Source organism: Asparagus officinalis, chromosome 8 (assembly GCF_001876935.1).
Source record: "Asparagus officinalis chromosome 8, Aspof.V1, whole genome shotgun sequence".
Classification (NCBI taxonomy): domain Eukaryota; kingdom Viridiplantae; phylum Streptophyta; class Magnoliopsida; order Asparagales; family Asparagaceae; genus Asparagus; species Asparagus officinalis.
The window spans coordinates 107,258,266-107,283,510 of NC_033801.1; the positions used below are offsets into that span (position 1 = coordinate 107,258,266).

General features: G+C 35.0%; 3 protein-coding genes across 3 annotated transcripts; 2 read left to right on the plus strand and 1 right to left on the minus strand.

The window, feature by feature from the left end:
* On the minus strand, nucleotides 1,188-1,919 carry LOC109821662. Its single transcript, XM_020387831.1, has 3 exons — nucleotides 1,861-1,919; nucleotides 1,479-1,783; nucleotides 1,188-1,368 (listed from the first exon to the last, which is right to left on the minus strand). Exons 1-3 carry the CDS (start codon nucleotides 1,897-1,899, stop codon nucleotides 1,188-1,190), a joined length of 525 nt encoding a protein of 174 aa, XP_020243420.1. The 5' UTR covers nucleotides 1,900-1,919.
* LOC109822231 (peptidyl-tRNA hydrolase 2, mitochondrial-like) lies at nucleotides 6,928-14,464 on the plus strand. The gene is made up of 7 exons (XM_020388395.1): nucleotides 6,928-7,065; nucleotides 7,374-7,432; nucleotides 11,604-11,663; nucleotides 11,781-11,850; nucleotides 12,117-12,186; nucleotides 12,397-12,423; nucleotides 14,221-14,464. The coding sequence occupies exons 1-7, from the start codon at nucleotides 6,958-6,960 to the stop codon at nucleotides 14,268-14,270; spliced, it is 444 nt and encodes a 147-aa protein (XP_020243984.1). The 5' UTR covers nucleotides 6,928-6,957; the 3' UTR covers nucleotides 14,271-14,464.
* On the plus strand, nucleotides 15,686-16,461 carry LOC109822802 (RING-H2 finger protein ATL47-like). Its single transcript, XM_020389054.1, has one exon. It carries the CDS (start codon nucleotides 15,889-15,891, stop codon nucleotides 16,357-16,359), a length of 471 nt encoding a protein of 156 aa, XP_020244643.1. The 5' UTR covers nucleotides 15,686-15,888; the 3' UTR covers nucleotides 16,360-16,461.

The following is a 25,245-nucleotide window of genomic DNA, read 5'->3' on the forward strand; positions in this document are numbered from 1 at the left end:
ATGATCGACTAATCATTTTGTTCATGCTAGCAATATCTAAAAGCAAGGCTGAAAGATGTTAACGGATTTGTGCTTGTTCATCTTAGATTTTTCAAAAAGATATTGATTTTAAATTGGCCAAATGTCCAACATCTCATTCACTGTTCTAACGGCTAACTGTCCATCATACTGTGCTAACAGCTTCATTACAACGGCTAGTTTCTTGTTCCTTATGCAATATATAATGTGCCCATGGACAAGCTAAATTTAAATGTATGTTCTATCTTCCCTGCACTCGGAGTTTGAGAGAGTGAGATGAGAACATCAGAGATATCTCAGTCACAAGAAGAGGTGTGTTGTTTCTGTCAAATTCCAACACCCATGAGGCTGTGCAAAAATGGGAAGAATAAAGGAAGATACTTCTGGGGATGTGCAAATTTCCCAAATATGCAATGCAATTTTTTTGCTTGGGCTCACAAAGAGAATGCAATGCCCAGTAAGATTATTTCATTCTGCCCAGAAGTCCCCGTTGAAGATGAGATAGCGACCAAAACAAAGCAACTGAAGAAAGCACTGAAGCAATCGAACCGTGAAGTCGAAAAATGGAAACTTTGCTCATTCTTCCTATGTTGTTTTTGTATGGTACTAATTTTCTTCAACATTGTGATCTGTAAGATGAAAATCAACTGAAGAAACTTCAGTTTGTTATGCTTTTGCTGTAAGTGGTTAAATATTAGTTAGACTTTTGCTGTAAGTGGTTAAATATTAGTTAGACTTTTGCTGTAAGTGGTTAAATATTAGTTAGACTTTTGCTGTAAGTGGTTAAATATTAGTTAGACTTTTGCTGTAAGTGGTTAAATATTAGTTAGACTTTTGCTGAAGAAAGTGATTATTTATCTCACTTATATGTTAACATTTTCTGAAAGTGGTTATGTTCTCGAGTTATATGTTAACTTTTACTGAAAGTGGTTAACTATCAGAGTTATACGTTAACTTTTACTGAAAGTGGGTTTTTTTACCAATTTTTTGGCAGTTTCACAACCAGATATGTGCATCTTCTCATCCACACTATCAACCAGTTACACAAACAGTAGAATAACTGTCAAAGAGAATGATACAAAGCTGCAATAATGTTAACTAAATTAAAATGCCAGTTAGTTTTGTTCCCAATTCAATGAATTCGTACACAACACTTTTTAGGATATCATTCACCCATCCTTTTCCACTGTCTCCCCTTGATTTTTCTGTTCCCATCCTTCTATTAGGAGTTCAGCTGCAAGCCTGGAACGGATGACTTCAGACTCGTCAGAGTGATTAGTTACTTGAGTGGTATCTACCCCATGAATTATAGCCTTTATATATAAAGGAACGAAAAGACCACAATCAAAGCTGCATGATATAAGATGGAGCAGATAGTTAGATATAACATGCTGAATAAAATGAAAATGTTTAAATTTAGTTAACATACTAAGACATGTTTAAATGCATGAAATACTAACATTCCAGTCTGTTGCTCACAAGGGACGGCTTCATATCGGAACTTTCTCCAAATATTATTCGGATCGAAACCAGACTTCATATGGTCCATAAATGCAATTACTTTATTTACTGGCTCAACATATGCACTATGGCCAGCCGAGCTATAATGCTTGACAACGTCCTCATCCAACCTTACTTCAGCCACATGCCAGTGGTCATGACGCACAAGCGGGATAAGGAGTACATTCTTCCTTGCGGCAACATGCTTTTGTATGAAAGAGGTGTATAGATGTGGAAAATCTGGGGTGACTGCATAAAGACTATGCTGTATTGCCAAAAAATTATGATAAGCCAATTGTAGACATGAGATAAAAATGGTAGGTGATTGAACCTAATGCTTACGCAGAAGAAAGTCGATACAACCCCATATTGGTTGCCCATGGACTCCACATCTGGCCTCTCTAGATACCGTTGAACGTGTTAACAATAACACGTGACCTGAAACATAACAATAAGATCCAAACCTCGTTCAACCACTTACTATAGAAAAATATGGAAATATTAACATGATTTAGCAAACGTTAGCATAAATGAGTATAAGTTAACATAAATAAGGAAACGTTAACACGTAACGATGAAAGCTAACATTTTATAGCAAACGTTAGCATAAATGGGTAATAATTAACATAAACCTGGAAATGTTAACACGTAACAATGAAAGCTAACATGTCCTAGCATACGTTATTCAGAATGACTAAACTTACTGATGGGCTTAAGATCCAAACCTCGTTCAACCACTTACTATAGAAAAATATGGAAATATTAACATGATTTAGCAAACGTTAGCATAAATGAGTATAAGTTAACATAAATAAGGAAACGTTAACACGTAACGATGAAAGCTAACATTTTATAGCAAACGTTAGCATAAATGGGTAATAATTAACATAAACCTGGAAATGTTAACACGTAACAATGAAAGCTAACATGTCCTAGCATACGTTATTCAGAATGACTAAACTTACTGATGGGCTTTTTGATTGCAAAACTCAGAGATCCTTCTGTTCTCATCTGGTGTGAGCTTTGATAATACGTGTTGAGGTACTCTAAAGTTGTGAACGAAGGTTCCTTTACTATCAATCAAACGTATGCTAAAATCATCAATGTTAGGAATATCCTCGTTCAGCAACTTCAAAAGAGCCTCCTCCTTCTTCTTGATTTTCCTCTTCCCCAAAAAATCCCAAGTGCATTCATCAGGCTTACAATAGAACCTGATTTTTTCCCTCTCTTCCTCCTTGTGGTGTGATATGTTAATTATCTCTTGATGAACTTCCTTCTTCTTTTCTTGAGTGAAAGGGGTGCGGACTAGTTGTGAGCGCGTCCGCCTTCTGGTACTTGGTCCCCTAGTCCCCTTTGACGCTAATCTCTTCATTCTCTTCTGATAAACTTGCACCTGTTTTCCATCCTCCATCCTTTCTTCATCCAGTTTCTCCTCAGCACATTCTCCCTCTCTGTTTTCCACCACTTTTTCTTCATCTTTCTTCTTTCCTTTTTCCTCTTCCACTTTCTCCTCCACATTCTCCCTCTCTGTTCTCCTCCACTTTTTCTTCATCTTTCTTCTTTCCTTTTTCCTCTTCCTCTTCCATCCTTTCTTCATCTTTCTTCTCCTCAGCACATTCTCCCTCTCTGTTCTCCACCACTATTTCTTCATCTTTCTTCTGATGTTTTTCCTCTTCCACTTTCTCCTCTTCCTCTTCCTCTTCCTCATTCTTCTCCTGCTCTCGCTCTTCCTCTTTCTTCTCATCCACAGTCGCTTCCTCTTTCTTATCCTCCTCACTCTCTACAGCTTTCTCCAAATTATCATCCTCCATCTCTTGCCATTCACCTTTCTCTAACTCCTTCTCTGCTTCCTTGCCAATATTGGTTACCTCGTCATAATCGAAGCAAATTCCATCATCACCCCTGTCCTCAGAATCAATACTCCTCCTTATTTTCTTTTGTGCAGACCCTGTATGCCCCTCTTTCTGTGACATAATCCCCTTCACATTCTTCTTCAGGTCTTCGGGGTCAATCAAGTCAGCGGTCCCTTCATAACCCTCCAATTTCTTGTTCAGCCTATGTATCTCCTTAGAGCATTCCTCCCATTGAAGGCGCTTACTACGCTTGACAGTGTGGAGCAGTTTCCAATTAATTTTGGCCGTATTCCGCCAAAATTGAATTTGATCTTCGGTTGTCAACTTCTCTATTTCATCTTCACTCTCAAAAGCATCTCTGATATGCTAGGCTAAAATCTGAAAAGTAAACCATATACCCATTACCCATATGTATCCACAATATTAAAAAAAATAGTTATGAGAATCCACAATGTAATTTTCTTACCCAAAACATGTTAACATGAAACAATGAGTACATGGAAAATTAACTAATGATAAAGATAGAAAATTTAACTCAATTGGTAATATGCAAGAATGTGTAAAGAGTCATTGATGCTTACGTAACCTACGGATGAGCTCCTTGTCCTGCCCTTCACCTTATCTTGCTTCCCATCCTTTACCTTTTCTTCCTCATTCTTCTTTCTCACCCTAGTTTGCTCCATAACCTTACTCCTATATGAGACAATTGGGCTTCTTTTTTTCCCAAAGCGAGCGATTTCAATCTTCTTCCTGCTAGGCTCCCGTTGAGGGTATTTTTCACCTTGAGGGTATTTTTCACCCCATTCAATGCTGGTCGTAATTGGTCTCTCCATGATTTTAATGCTTGCTTTCTTGGCCTTAGAGACAATTGTCTCCATCCTCAACGATCCAGCAGTCCCTCCAATCCTTACCCAATTGGTCATCGGAGGCTTCCATCTCAAGTTTAGGGCTGGTTTTTTAATGCCAGTCATCTCATAGTACCATAGCTGTCAGAATCGAAGGAACGAATATCAAAATAGTTAACTTTCAGAACTCATTCTTCAACTACACTCTAAATAGCTACCTTTCACCAAAACATGTTAACATTAATGGGTATGTTAACTTTCACCTATTAATGTTAACTTTAATTTTTATATGTTAAAGTTCATGTTAACATGTTAACTTTCACCTATTAATGTTAACTTTAATTTTTATATGTTAAAGTTCATGTTAACATGTTAATTTTAACCATATTCTGTAAACATTTAATATTGTACATGTTTTCTAATGCCTGTTACCAAGACTAATGTTAACTAAAACAAATGTCAGACCAGTTGGTCATGCAACTTACAGGGATGAGCGGCATGCATCCAGGTACGTATGTAACCCCTGGCTTCCTCAACCCTTCAACGGCAATTTGAATGCCTCTCTTCGTCTCATCAAAAATAATTTTACCCCACGCAATGTTCTTCACTCTCTCAATACTATCTACATATTGAAACAACTGTCTTGGAATGCCTTGTGAGCTGTTGGGGCACCAAATCATTGCACACTGGTACAAGATCTGAAGCAGCACAAAATCCTCAATGTCCTTATTTTCAGAAGACTCAACCAGTGTTTCCAGTAACTCCTCAACATATCTCCTCATGCTACCAGCTTCTTCTGTGGCCTTGGCCTTCGCCTTTGACTTTGCCTTTAGCATTTCTTTCTTCTCTTCAAAATATTCCCTCCAAAGCCGGTTGTGCGGGTGTCTATTCCCGTAGATCAATTCCCCATCAATAGGGAAGCCCGTGTGAGTTTGCACCCACTCTTCATCAAATTGGACTGAAAATATAGTCCTGCTTATGGGATCAGGAAAAGAGAATTCATTAGTTTCGCCAACATAATGGCTGAGCACATGCTCTAGTGCCCGTCGATCACGTGCTGGAGGTCCGAAGAATACATAGTGCTCAAAGTTACTGCCCTTGTAGGCATCCCAATGCCACTGCTTCAGTTTTGGTTGAAGTCTTTGCATGAAAGTACAATATGATCCAAGACAGGCACTAGGCCGTATATCACCTTCGGCTGTAGCTTTCCTGCATAAACAACTATTTACTCTTAACAAGTCGTTCAACTCCAAAGTAGGTAACAATTAACCGTAAAGGCATTATCTGAGTCAAAATTTCGTTTTATTAACATGAATAGCTAATACTTGACACTTATGCATAAACGTTAACAACAACCAAGATTTATTGACATGCATTGCAACTAGCTATCAACAAATGAGAATTATTTACATGCATTTGTTCCAAACTGATAACACTTCGTATTGTTCAGATCTTACTCCAAAATTACGAAACTGGTTCTACACTACAATAACCAGTCTCTCACCACCATTTTATTCAAAAAAAGATCCCATAAACCTCAATTAAAATCAAAATCACTCATTTAAACTAATTAAATTCAAAAACCCTCAATTGCTTGGGAATTTACTTCTTCTTTGAGATGAACACATCCTCCAACGAGCGTCTCCTCTTGCTTTCGCGAATATCCAGACTTTTCATGCTCAATAGGGTTTCCGTCGCCTCGTTACTCTCCTCATCCTCAGAGGATGTCGGAGCAGAATTGCCGGCGGGCGATATCAAGGCAGAGGCGGAGGCGGATAACTTTGGCATTTCCTGCTGCGCCAATCGTGCCGACCGACGCCGGTGACGAACGTCCTGTTCCGTTTGTTTGTTGTCCACTTCAGACTTGCTACGCTTACGGTTCTTCGCCATTTTACTTAAATTTCTTTGGGGCATTTTCCAATTAGATTTCCTAGCCGCTTGAGTGAAACTAGGGTTTTGAAAATGGGTTCGAAAGCTAATGGAGGTTTGCGGTGAAGAAGATACAGAGAGAGAGAAGAGAGAGAGAGAGAGAAGGCGGCCAGGCTGAAGGGGGGAACGGGTACAAAAGGGTATTTTGGTCTGAACGCCTGAACTTTTCTCTTAAAGTTGTCTTGAAAATGAAAAAATGGCTGATTCAGTATTAATTTGGGTTTTGGGGGGTTTGTCACACAAAAAAAAATACAGGGGGGCTGCCCACATCCGATTTTTGGTTTTGGGGCCTTGAAACATTTTTCCCATACATTTATGTGTTTTAGCATGACTTGAAGGGTATTTTCGAAAGGAATGTTTTAATATGCCAACTCACTTTTATAATAGTATAATGTAATATAATATAATAATAGATTAGAATTTCTATTCTAATCCCTAAATTTTGATGCGGGTTCATCTTCAACCCCCTAACCCCCTCTCCCCCGTCTCTCAAAATCTCAAACATCAAGAAACCAAAACAAAACACAGAGAGCAGTTTTGTTGATGCTCAGAGCGGCCGACCGGGAGTCAGCAATGGCGGCCTCGCTCCCTCCCACGCCACCACCCCACCCTTCGGTTCGCTCGCCGGCCTGCTTCGCCGCCGGCTAGCCTCCTCGCCCTTAACTTCCACGAGCACCATCTCCGCTGTCGCTTCCTATTGGAAACCGACGGATTATGATGACGAAAAGGATCCAGGAGCACAAGGATGAACCCTCCGCCGCCGACTCCTCTGGTGGCCCTCTCTCTGATCCCGCGGCGTCCCGAGCACGGCGATGGTGGAGGTCCATGGACAGGTTCAGGGATCCAAGGGGAATAAGAAGAGGAATAAGCCTGCGCTTGAGATTGAGAACCTTGCTGAGATTCTTGAGGATTTCAAGATGGTAAGGGGGAAAAGTTGAGATTTTAAGGGTTTTTTGGGATTGTTTTGTGCTGCTTAGGGATATACATCTTAGGATGAGATTGCTCCTATTAAGGTTACAATAAGTGATAAAACTATAGCTAATGAGGACGAAGAGGGCTTGAGTTAGAACTAAAAGAAGTTGGTTGGAAGCGATTAACGACTATTATGACCCGAAATAGAACTGAATCGAAGGATAGAATTCATGTGACAAACCTCAAAGAACTAGTACATAACAGCATTTTGTTGTTGTTATTTGAGTGAGTTGATTATTCCGTTTTGGTATTGTAGGTGCTTGTGGTGAGGAATGACTTGAAGATGGGAAAAGGAAAGATTGCTGCACAATGCAGGTATTTTTTTTCCGTCTTACGGCTTCATTTTATGACGTGCTTTTATGCAGATTGTATAGAGTAATGTGCGGGTTTTATTTTTTGCTTTAGTCAAACTTAGAGGACCTTTTAAGTTCTAAATTTGTGGTTTTATTTATTTTCTTGGAACAATATATATGTCAATTGGTGGTGTGAGCTGTGAAACTATAGCTCAACGCTAAAATGTCCTATATCATTGGAAGATTATAGTCACACACTCTAAAATATGCTCCAATCCATTTTCCAAATCACAATAATTTTGTCACTTATTAGCATAATGGATTGATAGTAGAACTCATGACAAATTGATTTAATGAAGACAAGCTTCAGGAACAATTTTTCTGTGAAAAATAAGCTCTCTTTCTGGAAGAACTGCAATAATAGCTTAACTCAAGTCATTATCTGTCTGAACTATATTTAGCGGAGAAGAGCTATTGATGGTATCCAAAACTGTCACATGTGTGCACATGATATTTTCCTATTGTGCAAAGAATACTTTCTTGGAGAAGGGTCAAGACATATAATCTGAAAATGTTATGTTTCATGTATTCTGTGAATACTTACAAAATTTATGCATGTTGAAAATGAATGTAGGACATTAGGAGTGCATTAGCATTAGCAGAGGTTGTGGAGTTAATTTGATGATATTAATGACAGGGTAGGAGGAATTTTTGCAGACGCCATGGTGGGGGAAATCTACAATATGGTTTTTGGGCTTTCAACTTTGCCACATAAGTTGGATTGATTCAGTTAGTTGAAGATGTGGAGAAATTTTATACGGCACTAATAAGTTGTTGGGACATTGTGAAAGATGATTAAAACCTTTTTTGCATCTTCAACACGTTGGCTTTGATTTGGAACAACTAAGGTTGTGTTGGTTTAAGTACGAGTTTCAGATATGACATAGTAAATAAGTATGAATATACAAACTGTAAAAAACTCATGGATATGTATTCTTCATGGATACGACATAACTGTTACCATATCATGTGTTGTTAAATTTTAATCAATCAACAGCCTAGTATGAAATCCATCATAATTATAACTAAGTTCATAGCATTGTATAAAAGTAATCCATTAAAATATGATGTCCAAGCCCTGCCCAACAAATGCAAACAAATCTAACCATTGGTTTAAAACTGGATATAGGATGGATCAATTTATAGGTAACTGAGAGAGGATCAGTGACCATTGAATTTGGGAGTTGACATGATATCTTCAGGATTTGAACATGGGTTAATTGGTAAAGTTTGAACCCAACCTATTTGCTTATATGGCCTATATAAGACAAATAAAATGGAGAAGGGAGTTGTTTGATACGAATCCAGCCAGATAATAGCTTTATAGTATGGTTAATTGCAACTCAAAATGGCATGGCAATGCTTTATTTTACGTGGCTGATTTTTTGGCTGCATGAAACATTTCAGTACTAATGGTTACTAGGGTATCAAGTCAATAAACAACCCTTCACAATCCATGAGTAGCCGTTTTGTGTCTTTTCTGCATTTCAAAGAAGACTTCTGCACATGCTTTCTTATGGATAGCGAAGTGGCTTGTTCCTTCCAGGGAATCAAGAATCAAACCAAATATATAACTGCAGGAGAGTTGAAGCCTAAAATTTGAATCCAAATACTAACCCCAAATACTGGTGTTTATTATTATTATCTGGGATTGTGATCTGAACTTGTCGGAGTTTTGTGTTTTGGAGATGGTGGTGATGATGACTTTGTTTAAATTTATTGTTGGGAGAAAGGTCAAATGATCGTTTCCTGTTGTAGTTTTGGATTCATTAAAGAGTGCCTCTAACAGCCTCTGCTGTACTCAGTATTATGTGTAAGCTCTTGTTGATGTTGTAATTTTCATCTTGTATTCTTTTTTTTTAATTACATGAAAACTGAGCTGGGCATGATTTTTCTCTTTCTTCTGTTGATTTACTTGGACAATTGTCATGGCCAAGCTGTCCAGTCGACCAGTCTAATGTAATTAATAAGCCATGCATTATTGCATGTGCATTCATCTGTTTCCATCTAAAGGCATAGATGGGCATATGATACAGCTAAAAGTTCCAAGATTTGATGGGTATATATGATTTTGCTTCAGATCTTCTCAACTCATAGAAGGAGGTTATGATAGGACTTAATTTTGCATGGCAGTATGACCTGTAACAAGCAGCAGGTTTTAGACCCTTATTTAAAGATACAAATTTCCTACCCTTATCTCATTTTAATTGTATAATAGAAAAATGAAAAGATATTACTGAAGGAATCCCTAAAGAATTGCATTGTAAAGTTCAGAACAAGGTATCAATCATATACATGAATTTTCACATTTTGCTATTTAAGTTATTTAAGTTTCAGCAAGTGTAGGGTAACGTTGCATGGACCATACCGAAAAGTACATAGATATTGTCAAAGGACCCTTCCACTACACAAACTACGAAGTTGTGGGAAGGATTGAGAGATATTTATAGTGTAACATGGTCCCACAAGGGGCACGTGCCTTTATGCACCGAGACTTGGACGCATAGAGCAGTATTTTATTTTTTAAATTGCTTTAAATTCATTGCTAGTAAGAATTGAACTTGGATTATTCTAATACCATGTCAAAGAACCCTTCCACTACATCAAACCTCCAAAGTTGTGAGATTTTAGAGTTATAATTTTACTCTTATAGATATGAAAAAGTACATAGAAACACTGTTATAAATAGCGGTAAATAGCTCTGCAATAGCGGCGTTATTAGCGTTAGCGGTCCCCTCCTGCTATGCTATCGCGCAATAGCGGTGACATATTGGGGAATATGCGTTTTTTGTTCGCAAAAGCGATCAATAGTGTACCATAACGGTAAATAGTGGGCGATTGCATGCGAAATCCGTTTTTTGACTGCTATTTAAAAGCGGTTTGTGGTTTATTTTTTTAAATTAAATCCGACCCTTGACCATTGCATTCCACCATCTCCTGTGATTTTCAGCATACTCCTGCCACCTCTCATAGCCTCTGGTACCTACCTCATTACTTTCTCTCATCTCCTTCACCGTGAGCTCCTCTTAAGGCAGTCCTCTCACCGCTCAGCTCTTCTTCTCGAAGACGACTACTCTTTGACTCTTCCAGTCGCCCTCAGTATTACGTGATGGTTACATGTCTATTTCATGTTTAGGATCTCTTTAAATCATCAAATATGTACTTTTATTTTTTTTAGATTTTTCTTTAATCTTTTTTAGTATTTATACATATCTAAATTAGATCGTTATTTGATTTTGCGCTTTTTACCGCTATTTTGCCGCAATAGTCCCAAATAGCCATAGTGATGCCTCGCCGCTACGCGACGCTATCCGCTATCGATAACCTTGCATAGAAACCTGTGTAACCAAGTTCATTCAGAAATTATGTGGAGAAGATGCTTCAGGTGTAGATTGCATGCTACTTCCAAAAATTTGAAATCCAAATGGTTGAATGTTACTTACAAAATTATGCTCCCTAAAGGAGAATGAATATTCATTGTTTTACATGTTCTTTTTTTAGTTCATTAAGTGGCTGAAAATTGATATGTTGAAAGAAGGAGAAGAAGTGAAGAACTGCTTGTTCTGTTGTAATTTTTTTAAGGGAAAAAATGAGTTTTGTTTTTGTTTTTTGTTTTAACAAATGTTTCTAGATCATTTCCAGTGTGATTGTCAATGAAGATGCTATATCATGTAGTTTAGAGTTGAAGCATCTGCTTCCCTGATATTGTTCTACAAGCCTCTATTATATGTGTTCTAGCATGCTTTCATCATTCATGCAGTCAAAGAACTTACCTACTCATATTTCTTTCCATTTTGCTTCTGTAAAACATCTAACATATTAGTATCCTTAGTTTGGCATGATTAACTGCTGAACTTTTTAACCAAAGTGCAAAAGTTAATTTGCATATCATATTTTTACCATATGCCAAGATACTAAAATACCAAGTGTTATTTTCAAACTTGATGACGCCATCACCTGTTTCTGTCATTGATAGTCAACTTGAAGAATTCTAGTTTCTGTTTTGGGATAGAAAAGGTATAAATATTACTCATATAAAGATCATGTAACACTGCAGTCGTACTTCCCATCTTGTTGTTTATGAACTTTCATTATCTAATCCTTAATGGTGTTATTATGCTTATGCTTACTAGCCATGCTACTCTGGGTTTGTATAAAAAGCTTCACAACAGAGCCCCGAAAGCATTAAGCAGGTACCTCTGTTGCTCTATGTTATTATTTGACTGTTCAAAAAATTTACCTCCTGCAAGCAATGCTGTTAAGCTGCAAAGAAGTCTGTGCTTTAATATTTAAATTTCTTTAACTTTCAGGTGGGAAATGTGCGGACAGGTTAAAGTTGTTTTAAAAATTGATAGCGAGGAAGACATGCTTTTATTACAGGTATGCTAACTTTAAATTATTGTCGCTGTTGTTTATTCTAAGAAGTGAATTTTGTACATACATTTACTTGTGCAAATGGGGAAAAAAACAAAGGAATGTGAGGATCTTGCAGTTAAATATAAAACAAGAGAAAACCAAGACATACACCTCTGCCATATCTATAATTATTCAAGGGAATTCTTATTTCACATGACTATGGTAAATTTTTTTAAAGAATTTACTGATAACTGTACATGCTTGATGCTTCCACATGTGAATTTTGACAGGAAAGAGCAAAGTCATTGATGTTACCAACCCATGTGACAATTGATGCTGGAAGGACACAAATTGCCCCAAGTGAGTAGTTTACTCGATTTCTTTCTGTAAATTATGATCATCTTCCTGGTTTCCTGTAGTAAATTCTCCAGCTATTCTCGATTTTGTGGATCATCATGGTATGAAGTTTGTAAGAAGACCACCGGTTTTATACCATACTTGCATTGCTGAAGTTTAGAATTTTCCAGTTTTGGTTCACATACGAAGTGACATTTGTGTCTTTTCCTACAGATTCAAGGACGGTGATGGCTATACTAGGTAAGTTGATTCCTATCTTTTTTTTGTCACGAGATCTTTCTACCGAATAACATTTTCTTATAAGAAAGGAGAAACTATGAGTAGCCTTATGCTGAACAATGTTTTGAAAAGAGTTTGGTTTAATTTTTGAAGTACAATATTGTGACTGGTCAAGAAAGAGATTTCTTGGATTTGTCTTAGTCATTAGTTATCTTTTAAATGTTCTACAAATTGGAACAAAGAGGTTTGATAACGGTGGATCTATAAGGTCCAGTGCCTTGGTTTTATCTGACTTTTGGAGAAAAGAGAGTCCTCATGGTGTCAAATAAGATGAATATAGCCCACGCAAAGGAAAATGGCATGCAATTAGGGACGATGGAAGTTTATGCAGTTATAGGGACATTTTACAGGGTGGTGACTGGAGTGTTCTTTTATTTAGTTTTTGTTTTCCAAAACCTGGGACAAGGTTTCATCCCAGTTCCAGTGGTTTTGACGCAATTATTTGAGGACTGATTTTAAAATGGTTAGTTTTGGTTTCACAAAGTTTTTGCTGATACACATCTGTGTCGGTTAATTTCCATGGTTTTCAAACTAGTTTCACGTAGTTTCAAAAATTTTATATGGAACTCATTGGAACCTACTGAAACACCCTAAAGAACAAAACTTAAGGGAGAAATTGAACCTAATACTCCTAATTTAATAATTTCACCTTCTTTTTACTTATATAGTCCAAAATTACTAAACCCTAGTCTATCATAATTTATTAATTTTTCAGTTTAATATCAATTATAATCTTATTTTTTAAATTGATGAGTTTCATATTAATTTAGATTATTTTTGAACTATTGGTTGAGTGCCATTAACTTTGACTGAACATCTATTGAGCAGATATGTAACATGTTTACAGTTACTTGCTCCTCAGGTATTACATATGTAAGGAACCAAGGATGGTACTAGTAGTTTTAGGCTTAACTTTCATGTTTATATACGTTGAAACTAGAGTTGGAACTCAAAATGAAACCTTTGAAACTAGTGAAACCTATGGATACCTTTTATAGAATTAAGGCTCAATGCCGAAGCTGATACCGAGCCTCTGAAACCTTGTTTTAAATGCGTAACCAATTTAGAAGAAAGTACTTGAAGATCTCTTCTGGATAGAATTGTATACTAAAAGCAGAAATTGTGCATCTAGGATAAGAATAAGGTCCAAGGGATGTTTGCTGAGTAGACCGCCCCTTTTAGAAAGATATTTCATAGTGTATGAGTGAATTGTTTAAGCAATGGCTATAACCTTTGGAACACTGATCAGATTGCAACTTGATTACTGAGATCATGTTTAAGCACATCAGTGATCTTAGGCACTAATATTTTTTGGTGATAATTAGTACTTGTACTATTCACTGGTTTATTAGGGCGGGAAGATTCTTTTGAGATCATCTTGCATACCTTTCTAGGTTGTCTGTCATTTTCTAGTTTATCTGAGCACCAAGTTTGAAATGACACAAGACTCGGTCAAAACTTGGGCAATTAATTCATCATTCTAAACACTGTATGTTTGGAAATAAGTGTATTTGCAACTTTGTGTGCTTGGTTTTACCAAAATGAGTGGATATTTACTGGCTCCTCATGAGAGAGATTTGTATTATCATATTACTTACACTGGTTTACATTGTGGTTTACATTATCGTGTAGATCATAGTAAAGCTAATATGTAATTTATCATATGTGAAGAACTTTAAAAATGCAGTGTGTCTTTTTTTATGGCCTGACATAAATCCTCATGACCAGCTTGAAATCTTACGCTTGATTTGTGAACAGGACCAGCTGATGTGGTCGACGATGTAACTGGTGGCCTAAAGCTCTTGTGATCTTACGCTGCCCACTCAGCACTGATTGATGAAAGAATATAGGATTTATCCTTTACAATTCAAGTTACATCTCAGAGTACATTTCTGTAAACTCCTTTTTTTTGCTCTTCATTAATCAAAATGTTCAATTTGCTCATGCTACTAAGTAAAAGAGCTAATATATGGAAAGCTACTTTGTTTGATTGTTTGGATTAGTATCACATCTTTGCACTAGTGAGTTGAAAGTTTTCTGAACCATATCTAGCAAAGATCTTGGGAGTCAGATCCCTGCCAAAACGGGTGGAATCTGACTAGGATCTGATGCATTTCTCACTAGGATGCTGGTCCCATTAGCCAAACCTTAATACTGGTTGTGTCCTTTCCCTTGACCAAGTTGTTTTGTTGTCCCAATCACTTGTAAGCTAAGTTTACCTATATTTAAAAGAAGAAAAGTATATGGGTAAGTACTAAAGTTCTCTCTGCGATTAGTAGGAATGACAAGAAATCCCAATATTCATCATTGTTTTCTATTTAATCATCACTCTTTAATATAATAATCATGTACATGTTTATATGGAACCATATACAATTGCCACACCCTACTACGACGAATTTCGCATCCGGGTTGACTTTGTAGAAATTGGAAAGAATGAATCAAATTGTCACGTTTAAAATCTTAGGAGCTGTTTCTGTGAATCCTGCAAACCTTAGTGGAACTTGAATTTTTACACTTGTTACTCATCCACAACAAGCACGAACTATCTTTATAATGGTGTAGCCATAATGGGAAGGAAATGCTTTCTGCTATCTATGTGAGGCTTGAGCCTGTGCACTTTTTTGCTCATCCCTAGCACAATAACGGGCGTATGTCCACGTGATTGCTTAAATGATAAAGTGTTGAAGTGATCAAATTAGAACTATGGCCACCGTTGCCATGTTAGGCTAGTTTTTCTTCATAGAGAAGACATTAGAACTAGCAGATGTTTAGGTTCTTTCTTTTTGGAACAAGACGGAGAGTTTACCCATTTATACCCAAGATCCAAATAATAGCAAAGGTTGAAACAAAGCAGAGCATGTAACGTGATACTAACTACCTCACATGTGATTACCCCATAATTTCTTCAAGACAACGTCATGTGAAGAAGCTAGATTCATTCCCCTTCACAAGGGAGATTCTTGTTTGCTTTTTGGTACGATAAGAAATCAAGAATTATTATGCACAGAGATACCTAACAACAAAGGTTTTAGGCCTTTGAAACTAGTGTTAGGTACATCATTATTGTCTAAATCTTAATTGAAGGACGTATAACACCTACTTGATTGTGGTGGGGGCAGTGAGGGCCAGCTTGGAATTCCAAAAAGAACGAACCAGGGCACATCTTTGTGTTGCTTTACAAAGAGATTACAGGATGGCATAAAAAAGCAAAAGTGATCTCCACTAACCCACCCCACTTTCATCGTCACCGCTTCTCTCTATAAATTTGCTCCTTTAGCCTCTTCATTCCTCCCCCTTTCCCCTTCTCCTCTCCTACTATCTCCACTTCACCCCATATCTTAGTTCGTGCTAAGAGAGGTGCCGAATCTCAGTGGATTGTAATAGCAAGCCACTCTGCCACTTACGATACTATCTGATATAACAATGAGCATATCGATGGAGTACTATTGCTCAAGGCTAGAGATCTTCCTCTCCCTACTCATCAAATGGCTACTCCTTCCAGTGAGATGGCTCGCCATCTGGACCAATCGTGAGTCGCCACATGGCAATCAATCTGATATCATGCGGAAGGCCGTCAGAGACAGCCTCCATGTGGCGACCTACGGGGAGCTAATAATGAAAACAACCGTAGAGGAGACGACATGTGCAGTTTGCCTTAGTGAAGTGCAAGGGAGAGATAGAGTGTGGGAGTTGAGGAATTGCAGTCACGTGTTCCATAAAGGGTGTTTGGATACATGGCTAGATCATGATGAACATTTGACTTGCCCTCTTTGTCGAGCTCCTCTTATTACTCCTGCTCAGGCTCACCAAGGCCCGTTTGTGGCCCGGGAGGAGCCCAGTTGGGCTGTGGAGAGGCTCCTCTATCTCTTTGGAGATGATTTGCTCTTGAGTTAATAGCCACTGTGATTGTGGTTGCTCATTAGTTCTTGGGGATTGCATGTACATGTGTATGTTATATACAGAGATATATATATTTATATAATATTTTTGGGTTAAGTTAGCCACTTATTACCTCTACAAAGTTTTATTAGTACTTCGACCTCATGATGTCCAAATATACTCATCTCCTTGTTATCTGAAACTCACCACTTGTGATGTCGTGAGACATCAACGATATGGTTCAGGACAATCTTTTGACATGTTAATTTTGTTGCAGACCTTTTCTATCATAGGTGTTGAACATGTACCCCCTACAATACAGGTACAAATAACATTCATAACATCATGAAATCAAGTGCTAATAAACGAAATTAGGAGCGATAACTGACCAATTCCCTATGCTAGAAGGGTCTGCAAATAATCCGGTATCTTTTGTATGCGTTGTGTCATAGATTTGTGTCGTCTTCAGCCTTCTTATTTGTATGTGTACGTATGTTACTTTTTATTCAAGAAATTATAACCGTATGGTTAAACGATAAAGCGTTCTGATTGAAGTAGATTTTTCCATTGTAACCCAAAAAAGTTTTGATCATTTTTATTACTTGTTAGTGTAGTCAAAATCATCGACATAGTCGTAGCTTATCTAAATGGAACCAAAGATGGTCCAAGTTGAAGGAATGGTGTGCTGAAACAATGATGGCTGAAGCCGAGAATGTATTCCTTTGAGCTATTGATTCAGAGTCATCCTTTGCCTTATCAAGATGGGATCAAAGATTATAAAGTAAGCGCTGATAACAACTAGAATTGCTAGCGACTGCCATTATTTTGTGCAATTTTCCCCCCTTCACACAGCAGAGCAGCATTTCTAAGGTTTTTGGTGAGTGATTGATGACATCGTCAGTCAGTGACAAACTGGTCAGTCTTTTTGTTACACTAGGTAGAATGCATGTGCACTACACGTGATCAAATATTATAATTATTTACTTTAAATTTATTTATTTACTATAACATGGTTGTAAAAAACTTTATAATTATCATAATATATTATTATTTTTTATATATTTCCATGTGTGATTTTAACATTTTGTCTTCCAGAAAAATAGTGATGTTTAAAGCCTTAAAATATTAATGATTTAAGATTAATTAGTAATTTGAATGTATAATTTCAAAATATTAATGATGTAAGTGACCAATATGGAAAAACCTATTATTATTAATAAAAAATAAATTCTTGAATTCATTAAGGAAAATGGTAGGTTTTATCTAGTTATTAAGAATTTTGTTCAGTTATTAAAAAATCACTTTCACCTGGTATTTACTTCCGCCTGTTGTTTATCTGGCGATTGAGTATTATAGATATTCAAGAACTTTTTCTAAAATTTTCTAAGTCACAATATGCAAATTCAATTAAGAAAGAAAATATAAATTATGTGATCAATTCCAAAATCTGATGTTGTACTCTTTTTACATCTTCCAAACTACTAATTGATTTGTCAAAATGATTACTCTCTAATTTCAGAAAACTATAAAATATAGTCTAAAAATAATTTGTACATATTATGCACTCATATTGATTGTATTTTAATAAAATAATTCATATCTATCAAATATCAAACAACATCCAAAAATTTAGTTTAAGGAGTTAGAAGAATACAATATCTGTAATAATACTCATATCCAAGTTATGAGCTTTATAAACTTATAAGAATGTGAGCAATATAAAATGACAATTTAATTTACTTTGTCAAATAATTTATTACAAATCATGAAAGAGAAGGGGAATCGGAAGGATCATATACCCATCTCAAATAAATATTAAATTTCTCTTAGAGATTCTTATAGTAAATTTTTTTTAGAGTTGATGTGTTGGATAAATTTAAGGACAAATAACTCAAACCAAATCATTGAGTGATAGATTTACTATAAACTCCACTCTTATAAAATTGATATCACATGTGCCTTAAGTTGTGCTTTTATTTAAGAGTTAATTTTAAAAAACTCTCCCTCAACTATAGAGGGCATGGCAAATCCCTCTTAGTTTTGGGTGTTTTGTAGATAATCTATTTCTACCTAAAAAATTTTGATTTAACTACAGTGAACTTTTCTCACTTAAACCTAACCTCTTAAAACCATCATTGAGTCTTATCTATTATGTGACAAGTACTTGACTTGGAAAGACCAAAATATCAATCAATCATAAAAGAATTACCTTGGTTTTTGCCAGATAAAAGAGATGATATAGAGGGGAAAGAATTGTAAATTGGTTGTGATCCTTTTATTATTGGTTGATGGTTTCTTTTTAATTAAAATTACTTTCTTCAAGAGGGTATTTTATCCAAATCACATATCAAAGTTATTATGTTAAGAGGATTTGTTGATAGAGTTGTAAAGGATTAGGGGAGTTTTGATGAGATACGTTATAGCTGAGATGTGTTTTCTAAAATTGCATCAAAATTGAGAGGGGTTATCTATAACACCCCACATAGTGAGGGGGTTTTGTCAAATTAAATCAGTTGAGTGAGTTTTTTAAGATAATCCCCATAGTTGAGAGGGTTTTTAAAAATTAATACTTCTTTTAAATATGTCTTATTTATAATTTGTCCCTCAAATTTTTAATAATTTAATATTAGTCCCTAAAATTATGAGCAATTTCAAAAATTTGTAAGAATCATTGGATATTTAAAATCAAGGAACTAATATCTAAATAAAATTTACATATTTGCTCTTATAGATATTTTATTAAATATCAACCAATATATTGCTATATCGGCCAATATATCAGGTTAAAGACTTTATCTCACTAATATTTTATATTATTTTTTTATTTGTTGATTTTTTTGATATATCGACTGTTATCGAAAATATGGCCGATATACCCCTTCGAAGATATCGAAAAAATCATGTCATTTTTAATTTGATTATGAGTTGGGGTTTGGATTCTGTTTAGGAAACAAAATTGAAACTCACAAAACCCACATGCCACAATTCTTCTCCCAAATCTCTCCACTCTAGGCTCTCACAAATCTTAAGTACATATCTTGACGTAAATTCTTATGCTTAAAATTTATTAATATGTTAGATTACATATTACAATATCATGTCATGTATGAATATTATCTCATATGACACCTAGTATTACACACATATCCCTAATTTTTGCAATCCGATATCATAGATTTTAATTTTTTCAATATTTTTTTTCCATACACTTTGAAGTATATAATTTCAAGGAAATAATTCAAAATCTTGAGACTCATTCAAAATATGATGCTTTAATTTTTTTCGCATCTCTTGTACTACATAAATATAAGATAAGCATTTGGCCTCATATTGTATGATGAATATTATTTATCAATGGGATCATATACTGTTGTTGTGGATAATACAGATTTCAAATCTTTCGTAGGATTAACTTAACTTAAATACCTTGTAGTTTACCAAAATTGTACTTGTATACCTCTACTTGTATCTTGCTGCATTTTTTTTTTAAATTTTTAGATAACGTATCTTGATGTGCTTAAATATCCTAATATTTTCTAAAATTTAATGTTTATATCTTCTATCTTGTTATCTAAACATAAGAATGCTCTTTGTAATTTTCCTATATGAGTTTCATGATATAGTTTTAGGACAATTCTATGTTTTCTACTCTTTCCATAAATACTTTATAGACATGCAATTATCTATTAATATATTATTATACATTACTAATAATTAATATGATATAAAATTTTATAATAATGTTGAAAGTTCTAGGGACCAAATTATGCAAACTTAAAGTGACATATAATATAATTAATTTAGTTTAGTTAGTATTAAAATGTAATATTAAAATAGAATAGGGATAATATAGTCCTTGGAAAGTTTTTCCTTAACTCCCTCTTTTAAAAGGAGTATGATATGATATACATACTAGTTGTCATGCGTGCGATGCTGAAAATAGTTTTGAGTATTAAAATATTGTTCCATTACATATTGTGCTAATACTTTGAGTTGACAAATATTTATTCAAAATGATATCTGTTAAAATCATTTACTTATTCGAAGCTAAAAAGAAATAATGCAGAATATATATATATATATATATATATATATATATATATATAATATATATATATATATATATTATATATATATATATATATATATATATATATATATATATATATATTATATGAGAAATGAGTATGCTTGTAACCAAGCAACAAAAAGTTGTGCTTCGGTAGTGAGCGTGGTATAATCCCCTTCACTAATTCAAATGGTTGCCATATCCCCATGCACTTCTTAACTCATTGTGAATGGTGGTCTCCCATTTGAATGAGATGGAGGGTATTTGTGCACCTCACTACAAGCACAAAATTTGTGCTTGGGTACCAAGCATACCCATATATATATATATATATATATATATAATATATATATATATATATATATATATATATATATATATATATATATATATATATATATATATATATATGCATTATACCCTTTCAAATGAAATTCTTATTGTGAGCTAGCCCACTAGGCTACCAGATACGATGATCGGCACCGTCCATTCTAATTTACACCCACATGATCTATATGTAGAAAAAACTATATCGTTTAGAAATTTTTTAATCATTATTTTATCTATGTGCAAAAGAGATGGCTACTAAGCAATTTGAAAAATCAACATACTAGACTAGTTTGATTCCTATTCTAGAAGACTAAACTTCATGAAAATTTTATCATGTAATTTGATGATGTTTTCTACAAGATGTACAATGTTGATTTTGAATTTGATGAGATGATTAGTCTAGCTCACAATAAGGTTTCGTACACGAGAATGAGTGAGAATAGAATGCAATTCTAATTTCTCGTTCATGCTTACCAAACATGTATTTTTAGATGCTGAAAATGTTATTCCCACTTTTCATAAATTCCCACTTAATGTGAGAATTACTATTCCTAACAAGTTATTAAGGGATTGATGTTCTCACTTAAGTGAGAATAAAAATAATAAAATAAATTCTAGATATACTATTCTTAAATATATTCCCACTTAATTCTCTAATCGCATCCAAACATGAGAATGTGAATGAACATTCCATTCGCACATCAATTCCATTCGATTCCTACATTCATTCCATTCTCACTTGATTTATTTCCGCGTACCAAACGAGGCGTTCGAACCAAGCACAAAATTTATGTTTGGTAGTAAGATGTCTCATTTCTATCTACTCTTCAACCCATGTAAGTGTGATCCCTCATTTGAATGAGTGGATATGAATGAACCACCTCACTTCCAAGCACAAACAAACTTATGCTTGGTACCAAGTTACTCTATATTTGCTCACACACACACCCCACACACGCACGCATACATACACATTGATGGTTGTGAGGTGACAACTCATTTAGGAAAATGAGCTACTAAGAAATGAAATGGTGATGTCCACACATTTTGATGTGACAATTAGGATTGACATCATCACATGTGCATCTCTTGGTAACTCATTTTGTAAAATGAGACATCATCTCATATCTATTTTTTCACAAGATCAATAATAAATGAGTTATGTATGGATAATTACATGGAAGCTAGAAATGAACAATAATTGTTTCTATGGAAGCTAGTTTAGGAATGACTGAAACATGTTGTATTCTTGCAATTAGTGATAGTTGTTTTAGTAAAAATATGTATTTTTGTTCTCTGGTGTAAAAAACAAGTACTCTTAAGCATGTCAAAGAAAATTATTTCTTTGCTTACAAACGCACAGACACCGAACAGAACCCATTGGGGGCAATAAATCTTCTACATATTTACTTTGAAGCTTGGATTATTTTTTCGGTAAAGTTGATATTAGGATTTGATATTATTTTTAGTCATGTATACATGACTAATACATGACTAAAAATAATACTAGACTAAAACCTCCATGAATGATCCACTATCTCCGTATCTCTTCATTTTTGCCATATATAAAACCCTCCATGGCTGTGTTGTGGATTCTTCTTGGCGTCATAATCTTAGTGACTCCATTTTTCTGCTGACGTGCTCATATTCTCTTTTCAGAAGATAGGAAACCAATTGTGGGTAAATTAATTGTTCCTTGCTCCCAGAATCTCCCATGTTTTTTTTTTGTTAGTTCTAAATTTTCTAGATGATGTGGGGTCGTCTTTTTTTTATTTTCTGTTTCAATCGCCTCATAAATTTGTTGATGGAATCTGTCAATTCTTCTTCTTGAAGGGTAACAGATATTGTCTTGTCAAATGGAAATGAATATGTTTAAATTAAGCAAGAAACGTGGAAACCCTTGAGAGTTCTAGACCTTCTCAACTTCAATGCTTTAGTTTGTTCAGCAAGAAACGTGGAGATTTTATTTAGATTGAGGTCGCTACATTTTCCCCAACTCATCACGTATACTTTTCCTCTTCTTATACACCTCATTTTCTTAATGAGCTGGGCATCTACCTACCTTCAATACATCAAAGAAAAATAACCAGGCCATAGTTGGCAAGTGCAAGCTATAAATGGTTTAAGCTCAGGTTACTTGACATCATCTGTGACAAGTTGACGCTGGGCTGTTTGGTTCGTTTCCTTGATATAGGGAAATGCGATTCCATGTAAAGAAATATAAGTTTTGAGTTTTCCAAACTTTTCCAAGAAATAGATTGTTTTGCTTTGGTTCGCACATAAAAAATGGTGAGAAACCAATGTATTTATTTTTCTTGTGTTTGGTTCGCATAGAAAAAAAGAAAAACTTTTGTAAACAAAGCAAAGAAGGAAAAAAATCTGACGTGACAGAGTTTTCATCAATTTCACTCGGTTGGGGAAGGAAATCGGAGAGGGAAAAAATCTGAGCTGGCGGGGATTTCAGCAGAGTTTTCCCTCTTCCATCCGAGCGAACCAAAGTGGCACAAAGAAATGGACGGAAACAAAAAAACTGACGTGGAGGGCTAAAAATCTGACGTGGAGGGGTTTTCTGAGTTTTCCACCCCTTATAATAGCGAACCAAACAGCTCCTAATTGAAAGCAATGTTGGGAAACAAAAGAATTATGTCAACGTATGGCCTGCGTTAATTTATATGCCAAAGTGGTAAACGGGTGTTACTAATTAATTTATAGGTTAATTTGGCAATTTGGCCTGATTTGTACTGGATAGTTGGTGAACTAAAAGGAAGAAGAATGCACAATTTAGATATTTCGATTCAACTAATGAAACTTTTATGAACCGTCTAATTTCACCATGCAGAGGGATGAAATAACTCCCATATTCATGTAGGAGAGGGGCTTGCTAGACGCGATAAATAACCTTCTCTAGACAATTATTTTATGCATTAAAAAAGAAGAAGAGAGTATTAGTCGTGAATGTAATTGCTCTCCTCCATCATCAATCTTCTTGTTGAGTTCTATCAAGCACCGTGAATAATGTGGACATCATTACCGATAAATCTCCCACCATCAAGGCCTGAAGGTCGATACTACTAGCTACAGGCAATCGAACGATCTTGGATAAAAGTGTGAACTATTTATCATATCTATTTATATCTTAATTAACAACTACTACTACATGTACATGCATCATTGGATATTTTTTCGAAACATTAAGCAAAATTGCCTGCGATGCCGGCGGCATTATAGTTAAAGAAGTTAAAAAAAAAAAGATGTAATCGCTTGGTTTAGAAACTTCTTTTTAAGTTGTGGATAAAAAATTTCTTCAGATATATGTAAAAATTTTCTTCAGATCTATGTCATAAGTAACCACTGTAGATAGGAAATAATGCTTATCGACAATGTATTTCATAAAAACTTTATTATATAAGAAGCTTAGTAAAAAAAATAACAACCTAGAGTTAAACTTCACATGAGATGCTTATAAACATAATCATTAAATCTAACAACATCTGGGTTATAAAAAGAAAATATGTCAAAAGACTAAATGCATCATGTCTTCCAACAGTTATATTAATTACGATTAATTACAGTACTTTTGAACTTACATTTCATTATATCTGACCACCGCGATAAAAAAAATTATCACAATGAATTCAAGAACAACATCAAGAAATATTAAACTAAAGAGACTAGGGGTGATAAACGATCAAATCGAATCGAATACTGAGGTGTCCATGTTTGTATTAATTTAAAATTATCGAATTCGAATGCGGATTCTAATATTCATATATCTAGATTTTCAAATTTGAACTCGAATACTTGGTATTTAATAAATATTCATGAATATTCACGAATACTTATCGAATATCAAAGTATGTTTATTCCGCTAAAGAGTTTGATTTTCAAATAGTATTAAAATTCATAACTAAAAATTATTCATTTATAATATATGATGTATATATATTTAAATCAAAATTTTAATTAGAAAACAGATTTAAGATTATTTAAGTCTTAAAATCAATATATAAAACTTATGTAGAAATCGTAAGTGGGTTAAAAATATGACATAATGTGTGCAATAATACAAATAATAAGTTGTGATTAAATTTTAAACGAATATTTAATAGACAAACAAATCGAATATACATCTGGTGAATTCTATCCGTTAATAAACTTGAATACTAAAAAATATTTGTTTAGCGATAAATGAACTATCGAATCGAATATGACCGAATAGTTATTCAAACAATTATCGAACAATTTATTAATTATTTGGTTCATTTCCACCCCTAAAAGAGACTATAAGCACACAATTTTCCACTATTAGTAAGGAAATACAATTATGGGAGAATTTGTGTGAACGTGGGTACTTGTGCCCATGTTGTGAACGGATGTGGGGGAGGACACAAGCCCTTACTCTGCTTTCGGCTGGATCCACATGACAAAGCATGCCCCCCATGCTTTGCACACGGGACAACAAGTCCCCCCATGCCTTTGTACATGGGACAGTAAGGGGTTGG